At 33.8% G+C, this 15,892-nt stretch overlaps 1 protein-coding gene across 13 annotated transcripts in view; it reads left to right on the top strand.

Annotated features, from left to right (window-relative positions):
- The first annotated feature begins 13,318 nt into the window (after positions 1 to 13,318).
- Positions 13,319 to 15,892, top strand: part of LOC143232193 (RNA-binding protein 39-like) — a 79,622-nt gene continuing 77,048 nt past the window's right edge. For 2 of the 13 annotated variants that reach the window (XM_076467333.1, XM_076467329.1), the window contains exon 1: positions 13,319 to 13,477. Coding sequence is in view for 6 of the 13 variants with exons in the window: in XM_076467336.1 (XP_076323451.1) it covers positions 13,787 to 13,826 (40 nt within the window). In the remaining 7 variants the exon portion in view is untranslated. Of the gene's footprint in view, positions 13,478 to 13,497; positions 13,868 to 14,052; positions 15,069 to 15,892 lie in introns of those variants that run through there. The other 11 variants (XR_013017427.1, XM_076467336.1, XM_076467325.1 and 8 more) reach the window with 9 other exon arrangements.

Raw genomic sequence — 15,892 nt, 5'->3', positions numbered from 1 at the left:
CCTGCTCTGATACCAAATCACATGATCGGAAATTCATTTTACGGGCTCTTAGAACCATAATTTATAAGGTTAAAATGTAGAGAGAGGTGCATAAAAATGAGCTGAAATAAGTGGTTTAATCTGTCATTACCAAAACGGTACATGTTCAAATTATTTTCTTTTTTGTGCAGCATGCAAAAATTAAAATAAATAGAAAGAAATGTTGGAATCTAATGTCATGGAAAGGTGGTTAGGGCGCTCGACTAGTAATCTGAGGGTCGCGGGTTCGAATTCCTGTCACACCAAACATGCTCGCTCTTTAGCTGTGGGGACGTTATTACGTTATGGTCAATCCCACTATTCATTGGCAAGAGAATACTCCAACAGTTGGCAGCGGGTAGTGAGAACGAACTAACTGCTTTTCTTCTAGTCTTACATTACTAAATTAGAGACGGCTAGCGCAAATAGCGCTCGTGTAGCTTTGTGTGAAATTCAAAACAAAATTAATCACTAAAACATCTTACCATAAATACTGGAACCTGATTTTCTTCAACAAAACATTATAACTTGTGTACCACATTTAGAGACCACGTCTTATCACCAGTCCATTTCCTATTGTCATTGAATTAACTGAATTTCTTTCTGACTGTCTTGTTCTTCTTCCTTCGGTTTTATCCATCAAAAGAACTCTCTGTCTTTCGGTAGATTTAATTATATCACCAAAGTACTAGATCTTTAGTTCCAAAGCTTTGTTATTAGTTTTTATATGAGCTAATTCTTATTATTCATCTACATTTGTATGTATAACCTAAAAATTAAAACTGAGTGAAACTTGCCAAAGTACATGATTGAGAGAACTTTGCCTTTGAATAAGGGTATTAAGTAAGTTTTTAATTAATTAAAACAACAACATTGTTTAGAGTATTCTGTTGCATTTTTCCCGCTTGTGATAATGTTAACTGTGAATAATATATAATAAAAGTAAAAACAAAATATTATTAGTCATTTTAATCTAGTTTGTTTTTCACATAGTGACAAGCTGTCTTCAATTTTTCTCCGTCATACAGTAAGAAATTATTTCACTTCCAGTCCTTCAGTAACACAGCGGCATGTCTGCAGGCTTACAATGTTAGAACTAGGGTTTCAGTAACTTGGTGGGCAAAGCACAGGTAACGCTTTGTGTTGTGTTTAACTTCAAACAAAGAAAGAAATTTATGTTCAGTATTTTTACTTTTATAAAAGTACACCGAATCATTTGTATTTTATATATGTATTTGAGAGTCTCGATTTTATACGCGTTTTGACTTATCTTTTTGTATTTTTAAACCTTACATGTATAGTTTTGCGCTAGGAAACAACTACAAATTAGGTTATCTGCAAATTTTCTACTCCGGATTTTAACTCTGTGAGTCTGATGATCTCATTTGATAGTTCCTTTCCTCTCAGTGGACAGCAGATAGTCCGATGTGGCTTTGCTATCAGAAAACATACGCACACACTCATTAGATAATCGATTCTCTTTTCAAAGTTTATTATTTGTCATTTTTAATTTCGATTTTTTTTTCTAATTCGTTACTTTCATTTATTAATTGCTTGTTTTGAAAATCTAATTTTCTGTTTTTCTTACGTTTTTGAACTGGAAATGGCCAAGTTTTAGTGAACAGGGCTTCAGGTAAAAATATCAAATATTCAATAAATGACGTTCATTCCCAATATTTGCTAGAAACCAGGTTTCTGTACCCGTTTTGAGCATAACACAGGGCCCAGCATGGCCAAGCGTGTTAAGGCGTGCGACTCGTAATCTGAGGGTTGCGGGTTCGCTTCCCCGTCGCGCCAAACATGCTCGCCCTTTCAGCCGTGGGAGCGTTATAATGTTACGGTCAATCCCACTATTCGTTGGTAAAAGAGTAGCCCAACAGTTGGCGTTGGGTGGTGATGACTAGCTGCCTTCCCTCTAGTCTTACACTACTAAATTAGGGACGGCTAGCACAGATAGCCCTCGAGTAGCTTTGTGCGAAATTCAAAACAAACAAACAACGAAGCATAACACAGTCAATCCCCTGTGTAGATTTGTGCTTAATAACAAACAACAAATCCCAATATTTCGTTAAGGCTGGCTGGGCAAAGCTTTGTGTAATGATGGGTATTTCTTGTTGGCTGTTTTCTCTCTCTGGTGGAAAGATCGAGATTAAGGACTGCTTTATGTGAACTCTAGGTGTCTATAGCTTGACCATTTAGAGTGCATTGAAAAATTCTTTTTATCCACTTTCACTCTTCGCCATAAATCATCGTCAGTCTTGTATTAATAATATTTCTGTCAGCGTTTGCTACTTTAATTTTACTGGTAAAGTTTCAGTTTTCCACACTGATGGCTTGTTAACACCAGGATGTTCGTATATTATATTTATCGTAAATTTTATTTTCTGAAAGATCTGTCAATTTTTATTTCGAACTGAGCCTACAAAAAGCTCTTAAAACAGTCGACAACATTATCGATTCTTGGAATTTGTATTTCCCCTGATGGGAAAGCGGTAAGCTTACAAACTTACAACACTAAAATTTGAGAGTTGATTCCTCGCAGGAGAGACACAAGATAGCCCAACAAGGTTTTCCTCTAAAAAGAACAAATCGTATAAGGCTATTGTTGTTGTTATTATTTTGCCTTTTCTTCTGCATGCGTGATCTTATATTGGACATAAGTAAGCAATATTCGTTTTCAAATTAAGAGCGGATATATTAATAAACCAGCTGGAAACGGAAATATGTGATAAGCAGGCGAGACAAATTTGAGCAAAGGAAACAACATATTTCTTAAGGCTAACGCAAGCAATAAAAAACAGCTACACGTGAGAGCTACAAAATAATAATAAAACTATGCTTGCACTCTATAATCTGCAATATGTTAAAACTGGTTGGTCTCAGCTAACAGTGTATATATATATATATATATACATATCGGGGGCTAAATTGTCTAAAGCATGCTGTTAATTAACATATTAATTATAAATGTCAGTGAACAGTTCTCAATCTAGCATATCCATCCTTGTTTAGGAACATATTTTTCTACTCAGTAGCAAGGTACAAACTGGTGTTGTTCCTTTAAAGCGTGTTATTAGTCATATCAGTCATATTATACTTGTTGAAAGGAATATATTTGAACAAAAATTACATTATGGCTTTCATTAACTTTGTTTATTACACGAAAAACGCGATTTTAACTGTAAGAATCAAAAACTATTTGAAGGTCTCGTATGGTCTTGTAGTTCATTCGACTCGTAATGTGCAGGTCGCAGGTTCAAATACCCGTCACTGTACATAATCGACTTTACACCCATGGGATTGTTATATAGTTGTGATCAATCCCACTATACGTTGGTAAAAAAGAAGCAGAAGAGTTGGCGGTGAGTAGTGTTGACAAATTGTCTTCCAGGATTTTGTCATTGCTAAATTAAAGCGCGATATTGGAACTAAATGCAATCCTAAGACCGAAACGTTGTTTAATTTTACTATCATAAACAATTCGTGTAATGGAAGGCCCGGCATGAACAGGTGGTTAAGGCACTCGACTTATAATCCGAGAGTCGTGGTCATACCAAACATATCTGTCCTTTTAGCCTTGGGGGCGTTATAATGTGATGGTCATTCCCGCTATTCGCTGGTAAAAGAGTTGGTGATGACTAGCTACCTTTTTTTACACTGCTAAATTAGGGACGGCTAGCGCAGATAACCCTCGTGTAGCTTAGCGCAAAATTAAAAAAAAAACAGCAATCGTATAATGGAGTAAATGGTTGTTTTGAAAAATATCTATGTAAAAACGGTTGATAAAATTTTTCTATGTAGAGGAGCATTGTTCTCAACCCAAACCAGTCGTTTTTACATATATATTTTTCTCTATAAGTGGGTTTTGTCGTCATCACTGAAATGGTTGTTTTGTTTATCCGTTGTGTTTATTTTAACAAATTTAATTATGAAGTACTTATGAAAAGTCAAAATATTTAAAATTGAATAGAAATACTGTTTTGAATAATTTTTTGAAATTTGTTATATATCTTTGTCATAACGAATAATGACGAAAAAACTGTTTGTGGAACCCATCGATAATGAAAACTAAATGAAGCCGAACTTGCGTTCTGTAAAACACTGTTTAAAAATACAGATATATTAGTTTTTTATTATAATACTTTTTAGAGCCGTATTAATATTAGATTATGCGAATTTTCACAAAAAGAAACGTCCTTCAAGAAAGGTGTCATATATAAACTATTTGCTTAAACGTACATGAAGAGGTCATTAATTGACCTAACATCAAAAGATCTGCAATTAAAGACGTAACTTAATTGGCTATAGATTATGCATATGCATTAACGTATGCATAAACAAACAAGAAGGTGCTTAGCAAAAGTTTGTACAGCATACGTTTTCTCCATGGTGACTCAATAACGTTAGTTTTAGGTATTATTTAGCTTATCCCAAGTCCATTTTCAGACAAGAAAGAAAAAAATTGGTTTAAACAAATACAAAATTCACATTTTATGGCCTTAAAAGTAACATACCCGCTGACTCAACAACATGAAGTCAGTAGTTAGATTACCTTTAAAGCTATAAAAATTATTTCATTTCATTTTGTGATTTACGACATTTGACAAACAAGTAGTTTCTTGTTTATTTTAATCTAAAATTATTTTAGCGGGTATTATAAAAATCATGTAAGTCGAGTTTCTATTATTTGTGTTTTTCTTCTTTTGCTTGATGTTTTTCTTTCTGGTGATTTCATTTCACAAGTTAATTTAAAATGCTGTGAAATGTTTGGCATACAATAGTTTCATAATCTTTTAAAAGAAAGATTTATGTATTAAGGTGAAAAATATTGTATTAATTGTATATTTATATTTCATTTTGCAGAAATATATATGTTAAGTCAGAAAATGTCAAAAATAAACAAACTTTGATACAAGGTACGCACATGTGTGGAGAATTTGCTGAAAAAAAAGACATTGAAACATTTTTTGTGGTTTTACGTGCTGTTAATGGTTGTTTTCCAAACAATTATTTATAAAAAATCAAAACTTTTTGTTTCTTTGTTTTTGCTCTGCTGCACATCCTGCACTTTTGGTAAATGATAAAAAAATTTAAATTGTCTTCATTACACTGAAGTAAATTTACTTCTTTGTCTAATGATATATTTTCATACGCCACACTTTGCAAAAGTAATATCTGCTATCCTTACACGCTATATCTTCGTTACTACAGGTACATATAACATCAATGGTTGCTAGTCCTTTTGAGCACGTCTTGTTTGTTCGTTTTTTTATTTTTAAAGTAAAGCCACATTGGGGTATCTCTGTTTTCACCAAAGGGGACTTTGGGCAAATTTTAAAAATAAAACAGCAACATATTATCAATCTCACTTCGATTTCAAATTTCCGTTGAAACAATTATTTAAGTACAACGTTTTTATGCAAGTATGCTTTTATCTTACTTACAATGATGAGCACATGTTTTCAAAAAGATACTATTTCAGGTCCAAGCTGCATTTCGGAGATGGCGAAACGGGTTCGAATTTATAGGATGCCACTAAATTCTGCTTGCACTTTTAGCTGTGGATGCGTTATAAAGTGACATACAATCCCTTAGCGTGATTGGTGGGTTGTAGGAGCCCTGGTGTTTTCCATCTGATCAATAGTTCAGAATTAGATATTGTGACAGATAACTATAATATTAAATGCTGGCACATTAAATAATTCAAATATAATATTGTTATTATTCATTGATCAGATACGTATAAATGAATTACAACACATTTATTTGAAAAGTCTTAAATTCTACGAATAACTTCTTGGATTTCCATTTGTGTCTGTTACTAAAAATATTTTATTTCTAAATCGTCAACAAAACTTCCTCTTTAAATATAAATAAAAATCAAAAAGTGCGTTTGTGTGTTTGTAAAGTATAATTAAACAAATGTAATTTGTATGGCATACTTATTTTTGCATTTGATATCAAAAACACTCATTGATAATTCAGTTCTATTACATTATGTAACACAAATTTTGTTTCTGGATAGTATGTGTTTTTTCTTGATTGTTTATGTTGTAAAATACAGAAAATGGCCATTACTCCATTCAAACATTGCTTTTATGACCTAGATAATGAAATTTAGAAATTAACCTATTTTTTATGTAAAATTGGGCAAATTTGCATATTTTCATTTACATAAGGTCTGAATAAAACAGCATATGAATCAAGATCTTCATGTATTTATACTAAAGTTGTACAAAATGAACAGAAATGTTTAGCAGTGAGTAGTTTCTCGTAGCGGCGTTCAAAGTCCAGTGTATCTTGGTGGAATCGCTCGCCTTGCTCCTCTTCGTATGCTTCCATGTTCTCCTTGAATTTGTCAAATGAGCGTCAAGGATATGGACTTTCAGGGACATCCTGCAGCCTATTTTGCCGTAGTTATTCACCAGAACCTTAACCAGTTCCACGTAATTTTCGGCCTTGTGATTACCCAAGACGCCCCGAACAACTGCGATGAAGCTGCCCCAAGCACTTTTCTTCCTTCCTACTGAGTTTCTTGGGGAATTCCTTGCACTCCAGGATCTTCTTTATTTGTGGTCCAGTGAAGACACCAGCTTTGACCTTTGCCTCAGACAGCTTAGGGAAGAAGTCTAGAAGGTAGTTGAAGACTGCCGACTCCTTATCAAGAGCTGTGACAAATTTTTATAAGACCCAATTTTATGTGCAATGGTGGGAACAACACCTTCTGGAGGTCCACTAGTGACTCAAGCTTAACATTGTGCCTCCCCACAGAGAACTTGGTCCGTTGCGGCCAGTTACTTCCTGTTGTAGTGCGCGGTGTCCCTGCTGTCCCAAATGCAAATATAACAGGAAAGCTTGGTAAAGCCTTCTTGGAGACCCATCAGGAATGCCGCTGTTTTGAAGTCTCTGATAACCTCCTAGCCATACTCATCATACTTCAAGGCTTCTAGCAAGGTTTTGACGCTGTTGTATTCCTCTTTGAAGTTCACCAAAAGATATTTAAATTTTAAAAGGTCTAAAATTTGTATAATATAAAATCTTGCTATTCAAGCAAGTAAAAATTGTCTGTCTTACCTTCTAAAGGTTTTTGCAGTGCTCGCAGATAAAATGAGGTGCCCAGGGTTTGTCTTGATCCCTGACAGGCATACCAAAATATGCGTTGTAGGCTTCACACATTTTAGCAGATGCTGTCACAGAGTACTTTTTCGCTTTTGTCTTGATAAATTGGCCACATACAAAGCACAATGCGTCTGGAGAATGCTTGCAGCTTCTTGATGCCATCTCAGATAAAATCAGATAGGTCTATATGTTCACTTAGGCAAGTAGAACTAAACTGTAGTGGTGAGTGGTGAATCCCTGTATATATACTAGTATTCAAAGTTCTAGAAAATTCTAAAAGGATCTTTTAATTCTCGTAATTTCTATAGCATTCTTGAAAATTATTGTAAGTTCTACACCATTCTAGAAAGTTCTTGAAATTTTTTGTAAGTTCGAAAAACTCTTCATCATCTACTTAGCACTGAATCTACCTGGGATGTTCTGGAAAATAGGAAAATTTGAAAATTTCATTACCCAAGTCACAAAAGCAAAGTTTGAAGGAAAAAAAAAACAGGTCTTTTTCATTTACTTTAGGTATAAGCAGTTGGAAAATAATACCTTCCGCCCAGAAACAAGAAAAAGTAAAAATTTTGTTTCATAGTGTCATTAATACACTGTATAATATCTATTCGCCCTGAAAAAAGATGCTTATTCAAATATCTTAAATAATATACAATAATTTCATGTTGATCAGCTTCACTAAAGTTTTGTTTTAAAGGATCTACATCATTAATTATTTGTAACTTATACTATTGTAAAAAAATATATTATTATTACTTTTTTGAAAGTTTTTCATTTTATTTACTAAACGAACTACTGTATATTGTAATAAACAGCAAAGTTGGTTAACTCTTGATTGATGTATCTAAAATGTCAAGCATTAAAAACTAAATTTATCAGCAAAATCAGAAGATATCAGTTTTAATTAACATACTGCATTTTGTTCACCTAATTCCTAGGCCAGGGGTGTCACCAGCTATCAGAAATATTCAGAATTTGGGGCACAAGAGCAGCTGTTACTCAAGATGATTAAAATATAACTGCAATGTAACATAGATCCCGGGCACTCTGCTTCTAGCTGCAATGAAACAATTCTTGGCGGCTATTTAGAGGGAAAATCGTTTGTATAACAATGCTTGTAAATCAAACCATTTAAAATCTGGGGTGTTTGAAAATTATTAAAACCTCCTTCGCTTCGCACTAGAAAGAGTTGTGGAAATAACTTGAAATGAAAACAAACTACGAGATTTTTGTGTTAAGAGGTCGTGTAGAGAAGAGGCAACACAAAGTTTAAGCAGGTCCATTGTCGAGAAAATTCGAGGAAAAGTCGGCGACAAAATATAAACAGATATTTTGTAATGTCAATCAATAAAGGACCAATTACATAACATTAATGCCATCCTAACGTAAAGACATTATAAAGAATTTTACCTTAGAATTACCAATTGGATCATAAAATCCCAGCATAGGCTGTTGAAACCAAATTGGTACAAGTCCCTGACTTCTGGTCCCTAATACCATAAGAATCACACACAATACATAAATGAAAATACCGTTTATATTATAATTAGAGATGCACGGGTACCCAGCTAACTATTCAGCCCCGGCCGGATATTGGACTATTTGGTAATACTCGGCTCTGGCCAAGTGTCAAAGTTAAAAACAGCCAAACCAAGGTAATTGAAAATGGCATCTAAGCCCTAATATTTGTGGTAACTTACACGGTACTGAAAGTTAAAGTCAGTAAGTAATTTAATTAACAAAACATGTTCCAAGCAACAAAAATTGACTATTGAGGATTCAGAAAATAAAATGCGTTAATAACAGGTATGGCTTGAGAAATTAATTTTTCGGGAAGGTGGTGGGATTTTCTAAAACAATAAGGCTTGGGTTAGGCAAAATCATTCTGAAATATGCCAACATTACTCTTTCTGTCTTTACTTTTACTGACCTCAGGAATCACTTTGAGTTTGTAAGTAATTTTCAATAGTTCTATCTCAATAAAAATCAAATTCCAAAGCTGTTGGTTTCATTATTTTTCCACCCTATACATTGTTGTTGCCTCCAGGCTTTTCAACGCAGTTGGTTACCGCTTCTCACTGTCGTACAAAGTTTAATTTTTTAGTTGAAAAATCATTTTCATATGCTATATTAGTAGTTTTTCATTTCAAAAGTAAACTTGGTTAGCTTTGTCAGATGTATGTTTTGTTGGAGAACAAGGTAGATCATTTTGCAAAGTGCACCCTTTGCTTCATTACGATATCTAGGTATGGCACGTCACCCTAGACGTTTGGAACCAAATCGTTGAGAAATCATCTTGCTTCATTTCATAAAGAAGAATTTGTAACCATCCAGAGTAACAAAAACGAAAAAAGAAAGAGAAAATGTAACGATGAAATACCGCTGCTGAAATTTAAATGATTAAGAGGAGTAAAATACAAACTCTAGAGCAATGTCTTAAGAAGACTCAACCTTTTTCCAATGATGACCCGCGTCTGTTATACTCTATTCTGTTCACCTCACTCCTAGGCCAGGGGTGTCGCCAGCTATCTGAAACTTCAATGGCCAAGAGGAATAAAACACCAAGTCTTGATCAATGTCTTCAGAAGACAAAACACTTTTCCATTGATGACCCACGTGTATCATTGATTACTCATGCTATAAGTAAAATGATTGTGTTTGATGAACAACCGTATTTGCTGGTTTAAAATGAATGATTCCAATGTTTAATCGCCACTCTAAGGTTTCGTTATAATCTGCCATGTGAATGTCACTTTTCAAATTTTTCAATAACAAAACTACACAATGAAGTTGGAAAATTGAGAGTTTCCCTTGAAGAATTTCTCATGTTACACAACAGAATTACCGCAAATGCGTTGAGTTCTGGTGGCAGCTCTGTGTCTTATCTCTCTGTAACTGCAGTTTAGATTGATAAAAACTGGGATCAAAAGCTCATGCTTCCATCTCTTAAGCACATCCAAGACTCACACACAGGTATGAACGTTTCAAAAGAGTGCCTCATTGCACTTGGCTAGTAGCATATGCAACTCCAGCTTGTTCACGTTATGCCCCCACATAATGGCCACAACATCACAAATGTCTCAAATCTAACCAACTTACCCAATGTGGAATGCATGGTTCATACCATGCAACTTATAATACATGATGGTATACTAAACAGAAATCCATTAAAGATTTAATCAGTTGTGGACGATATAATATTGGTTATTTTAAATGTTCATCTGTTGTTTCAGAAAAACTGAAAGAGATTCAAACAAGTATAAATCTTGCCCAGCACAAATTAATTCAGGATTTGCCAAAAATGGTGAATAGCTCTCATGATATGCTGAAACGTCTAGTCAAGCAAAAACGAACCCTATCAATCTATGTCGCTGAATATAACATCTGCACCTTTACTCAGTCCTACTGGTCCATGGCGGAAAATATTTCTTACATTCTTGAGCCATTCGAGTGTAAAAGAAGGAATTTAAGTTGTTAAAACGCCTGTGCATCTGATGTAATCCCAAAAAAGAATATTCTGAAAAAAAATTTCCGACCTGAAATTCATCGATCTGCTCTCATTGAGAAATTCTCTATTTGAATCAAAGAACGAGCAATTCGCCTCTTGTGAGAAAACCGAAATTTACGCAGTCGCGACGTCAATTGACGTGCGTTATAAAGTACACTATTTCCCGACAGGAAAAGGAAAATCCAACGCAAAAACTAAGTTGCTTTCATTACAACAAGCTCATGATCTCTCTGACCCAAAACCCACGATGTTCCAGAGTTAGATGATCCCTGGACAGAGTTTAAGTAAAGGATGCAATGTAAGTAATCCTTTATGCCTTTTATTCCTCCGCTAAATCTTACATCATCTCTCTTTTCCATGTTTTTCTTTACTGTTTCTTGCCTTTGATTCCCCATCGCAAGCTATCTAATGATGAATACTCTGTCTAAACAATCTATCAAAGAAGCTGTTTAATGTTTCGGTTTCGGGGGAATTCTTGTTGATACCAGGCCTCAGCCGAAGGTTAGCGGCTGGGTACCCGGTATTCGGCCAGATTTACTACCCTTGTAACCCTAATTTTAATTAACACTATAAATTATTGTTGAGGTTTCCAATATATATTTTAGGTAGGAAACTACTAATTTTTCCCCGGTTTCTTTTTATTCATTGTTTAAAATTGATGTTAAAACTGGCCAAAACAAAATTAGTGAACATGATGTGACAGATTAATCTGTAATTTGTTTCTTATTATTTTGAATATTATAGCAAGATACCGACAGGCTAAACGGAAAATAGATAATAAACATTGCTCTTAAAGTTCCTGGGCTAGTGTGATCGAATAGTGTAACTTGAATACCACTTTAATAACGCACATCTAGCCATAAAAGTCGAAATGTAACTTGCGACCACGGGCCACGAACCGCGAACGCGCAGGATCTCTCAGAGGCTCAGAGAAGCCCGGGCTTCTTCCGTCTTTCGAGGCCCTGGCTTTTTATAAAAAAATTACGACATATGCAAACATAATAAGAATCATTAGCCCATAAGAAAAGTGAAACATAATTTGAATATATAATTCACAGCCCAAAGCTGTAGTGGCGGATTTAAGGTTGTGTGAACCCAGGAACTAATAATTTTTGTGGGTCTACATCCAACGTCACTTTACATAGAATAAAATTATCCACAGGCTCCAATGGGCCTTGGGACTAAGTACCCTATCTAAATACGTCACTGCTAAGCTGAGTGTGTGTGTCATATTTTGTACTGATTGAAAGGAACACAAATAAAACTTAAAAAATGCAAAAAAAAGAATCTGAATTTGAGATGTGGGCCAAATGGCCTTCCTGGCCCCCTTTTCTTCAATTGACCCTAATAATTATTAAGCCACATCCCGCTTCCCCCTAGCATAAGCGGTGTAAAAATAAATCGGTAAACTGTGGTTAAGAAGAAAAAGAAATTATATTATAGTAATGTCAGTATCTTGGGGCCCGTCATGGCCAGGTGGGTAAGGCATTCGACCTCATAATCCGCGGATCGCGGATTCGAATCCGGCTCGCACCAAACATGTTCGCCCTCCTAGCCGTTAAATAATCTAAATTATTTTGTATTTTTAAACTTTAATGGTGTGTGCGTCTGTAGATTAAGAATGTGATGTTTAACAATGAAATAGACATAATACTAATGTCATACGTCAAGTTGTTGTTGTTTTGAATTAAGCACAAAGCTAAACAATGGGCTATCTGTGCTCTGCCCACCACGGGTATCGAAACGTGGTTTTTAGCGTTGTAAGTCCGCATGTATATCGCTGAGCCAGTGGGGGGCTTTACGTCAAGTAAAAACAGAATTACTTGGTTGATATAGAGGGGAGTAAACATGTTAAACTGTTTTGCTTTTGTCAGTAAATATCTTTTTCCATTAACTTGTAAGATCACCGTAGTTTAAATTGTTCTTTTTGGTGACTCGATTGTAGATCGATTGAGCATTTTATTCTTCGAATCTCCTTTAAGCGGGATAACTAATTGCTCCGCGGAAAAGCTGCTATTGGGGATACCATATACATTGGACTTCAAAAGGTAAATTGTTTACGTTTTTTTTTTATGTAATTGACTCTTAACATTAAAATACGGCTTCTGAGCAGACCTATGATAAATGGAAGTTGAAATGTAGAATGTGAAACGTGCTAGGTTTCTATTTTCTTTTTTAAAATCTAATCCTAAACATTTCTTGCTTTTTGAAATATGCATGCACATTTCATACTCGATCATACTGTGTAATATTTTCTGCCGATCCTCATGTTATTGTGACGCTGTCAGCGTAAAGAGGTCATGACCCTTGTGAATATGGTATAACCTACTTAGAGTAGAATAATGCAATACGTATCTATCTATGCATCTATATGTTTAAAGAAATATCTTTGCACTTGAATGAAATGTTAGGCATTTTTTCTACAACTGACTAGATTTTTGCTTATTGAATTTTATGCAGTGTACTTGTTTTTGGTGATTGGATTACGCAAAGAAAAAGATTTTATATACATTTGTGTTGAAAATTAATGTTAAAAAAGGTTCTTCTTAATATGTTTTGATTCTTTCAAAATAAAATCCAGTAAATTTAGTGCACCAAATGAAAAGGAAGTTGTCGTCCATCTATTAGAAATATCGAAAGGGTCGATTGATTTTGTGTGAACGTTTGTAAACCCCTCACAATTTTGTATTATTTTGGTTGCTGTTGACAGCGGATCGTAACATAGTATTTATACCTAAGATTAAAAGTTATAATTGTGAAAACTAACATATATTAATTGTGATTGAGGATTTGAGAGGTGTCTGTGTCGTTCATAAAAAAACAAACAAATAAGTAACTATTTTTATTCGTTTATTAATTGAAAAATACTGTAGGGACAAATAAATGATATACATTTCATATTTAATTTACAATTTCCGGGAATCTTTAAACTCGAGGTTAATCTTAAGCTATATGTATTCACTGTATATTACTTTGTTAGTACTACATTATTCTTACACTAAGGTTACAGCTGAAGCTTTTACAGTTAAAAACGTTTGGATCGTGTAGATTTGTTTCTTTACTGTTTTGTAGATTAGAGCCTTGCGACGTATTACAGCAGGGAAACGTTTTGTAAATATATCGTCAGTTATCACTATCAGAATGTTTGGTCAAATTACTACGTGCTGTACTCCCGTATTAAGTATTTTTTATTTGAGTTTTCATACTTAAAACCTAATAAATGTATGATTTACATTATTTACCTTTCTGTTGTTTTTATAGTAGTAACTAAAAATGTACGTAGAAAACAAGAAATGTGATAATTGTTGGTTTTTTGTATGGTTTTTTTTTTCTTGCTAGCACTATCATAACTCACTCTCAATGGTCTTTGTAGGAGTAAGTTAATATTTTATTTAATTTATCTTAAATACAAATTAGGACACAAAATATTAACGCAACAAAGAAATAGTAACCTAAAAGTAAAACTGTTATAATTAAACTGTTTTTCTTTTAATACCAAGATATATCATTGAATTAGTTTCCTGACTTGGTTGAAGCAGTTATTGATAGTAAAGTATGAATATGTCACAGAATAACTCAAAACCACTCATGAAAATTACATATTTTTATAAGGAAAGCAGTATACTAGTTTTATTTATAAATAATTCAACAGAAAATGTGAGAAAGAATTATTAATATATTTTTAAGGGTATCTTATGCTGGGAAAAGGAGGTGCAAGGCATGTACTTTTCACTTTATGGCCCACAAGTTTAGAATCACTAGCATATAAACCATTAAAACAAGAATAATAGAAAAGTTTTCATTTCAGCTTGGGGGGGATAGTGGAATAAATTTGCAAGCTCTTGGAAACTTAGAAAGTAATATAAGGACGGAAATGAATTCTAACATGGGTAATTCTGAGCAAAAAAGTGTCAAGTGATACATTACTGAAAATTGAAGAGTTTGAATATTTTGTTTTGATACTAAGAACTAAAAGTTGCATAATTGTATGAATTGTAATTTGTGTCCTGATGATACTTTTATTTATAAAGATTGGTAATATATGTAACTCTGTATAAAATTGCAACAAGACCATCTTGACCATCCTACATGCATGTGGCTAAATCTTGCTCTTTTAAATGGAATGCAAGATGGATAGGTTGCACACAGTTCTGCCCATTCATGCTGGAAATTATTTTCAATTGAGACCTGGCATACCTCTCATTTTACATTTCCATTATAGTCTTCTGGCTGTTTAATTGGGTGATGTTACAGAAGTGTCCAGTCAAATTATGATACTGGATATGGCAGTGATATAACTGTAACTGTCCAGGAAAGTCTTCCAGTCTTGTTGTAGTTGTAACAGGTGTAGAGCAAATAGTTTTTCTTTTATTTTATTGTAGATGGTGTTTTAGGTTGGAATTCTTTATGGATACAGAAGGAGGTATGGTTGGCTTGATTTTCCAGTTTTCAGTTATATTTTTCTGTGAATGATGTTCTTTTGTTCCTTATTGATTTCATTTATAATTTTCAGATTTTGCCATTAGTCTTTCTGTATGTTGTAAATGTCCTTTTGTACTTCTTCAGTCATATTCTAACCCTAGTGTACATCGTGAAAGATTCATCAATCTTCTTGTCTTCAATCAGATTTTTTCTTCCTTTATCTTCAAGTACATATTTCTTTGAACTACCTCTTTAAATTTCTTAATCTGTTAATGCTTTGTCATGTTTTGCTTGTTCTTATGAATGTTTCATTGTGTGGAATAAACTTTTGTTCTCATTTCATGCTTTTGTTGTCATCTTGAGGTTTATTTTAGTCAAAGCACTGTTTTATTTTCACCAGAATAATCCTGCTTATTGACACCAGTATCAGTGGGTAATTTCTTTTCAATTACTAGTTAAAAGTTTTAATAGATCCAGTCCACTGAACAATAATGAATTTATTTCTTCAGTAATGTTTGTGACAGAATGTGGTTATCAAATGACTTTTCTTTGTAAATAAAGTTTGAACAGAAACTTTAGCATAATACATATCTACTTCCCACAAATAAAGTTATGTGCAAAATTTACTAATTAATCAATAATAAACATGCTACCTAATTGGTGACTAACTGAATCACAGATGGATTCTCATTAGTTGTCATCGAAATTAATAACTCCATAATACAGGTTAAGTAATCTTGTATCTACATATTGTAGGAAACTTTTAGATTACATTTAGGCTTTAATTTTCAAGAAATTTCTAGATTTAATGATGACATCATGACA

The sequence above is a fragment of the Tachypleus tridentatus genome, chromosome 11 (assembly GCF_004210375.1).
Source record: "Tachypleus tridentatus isolate NWPU-2018 chromosome 11, ASM421037v1, whole genome shotgun sequence".
Classification (NCBI taxonomy): Eukaryota; Metazoa; Arthropoda; class Merostomata; order Xiphosura; family Limulidae; genus Tachypleus; species Tachypleus tridentatus.
The sequence above is the reverse complement of the archived record's forward strand: the minus strand, read 5'-3'. Positions and strand labels throughout refer to the sequence as shown.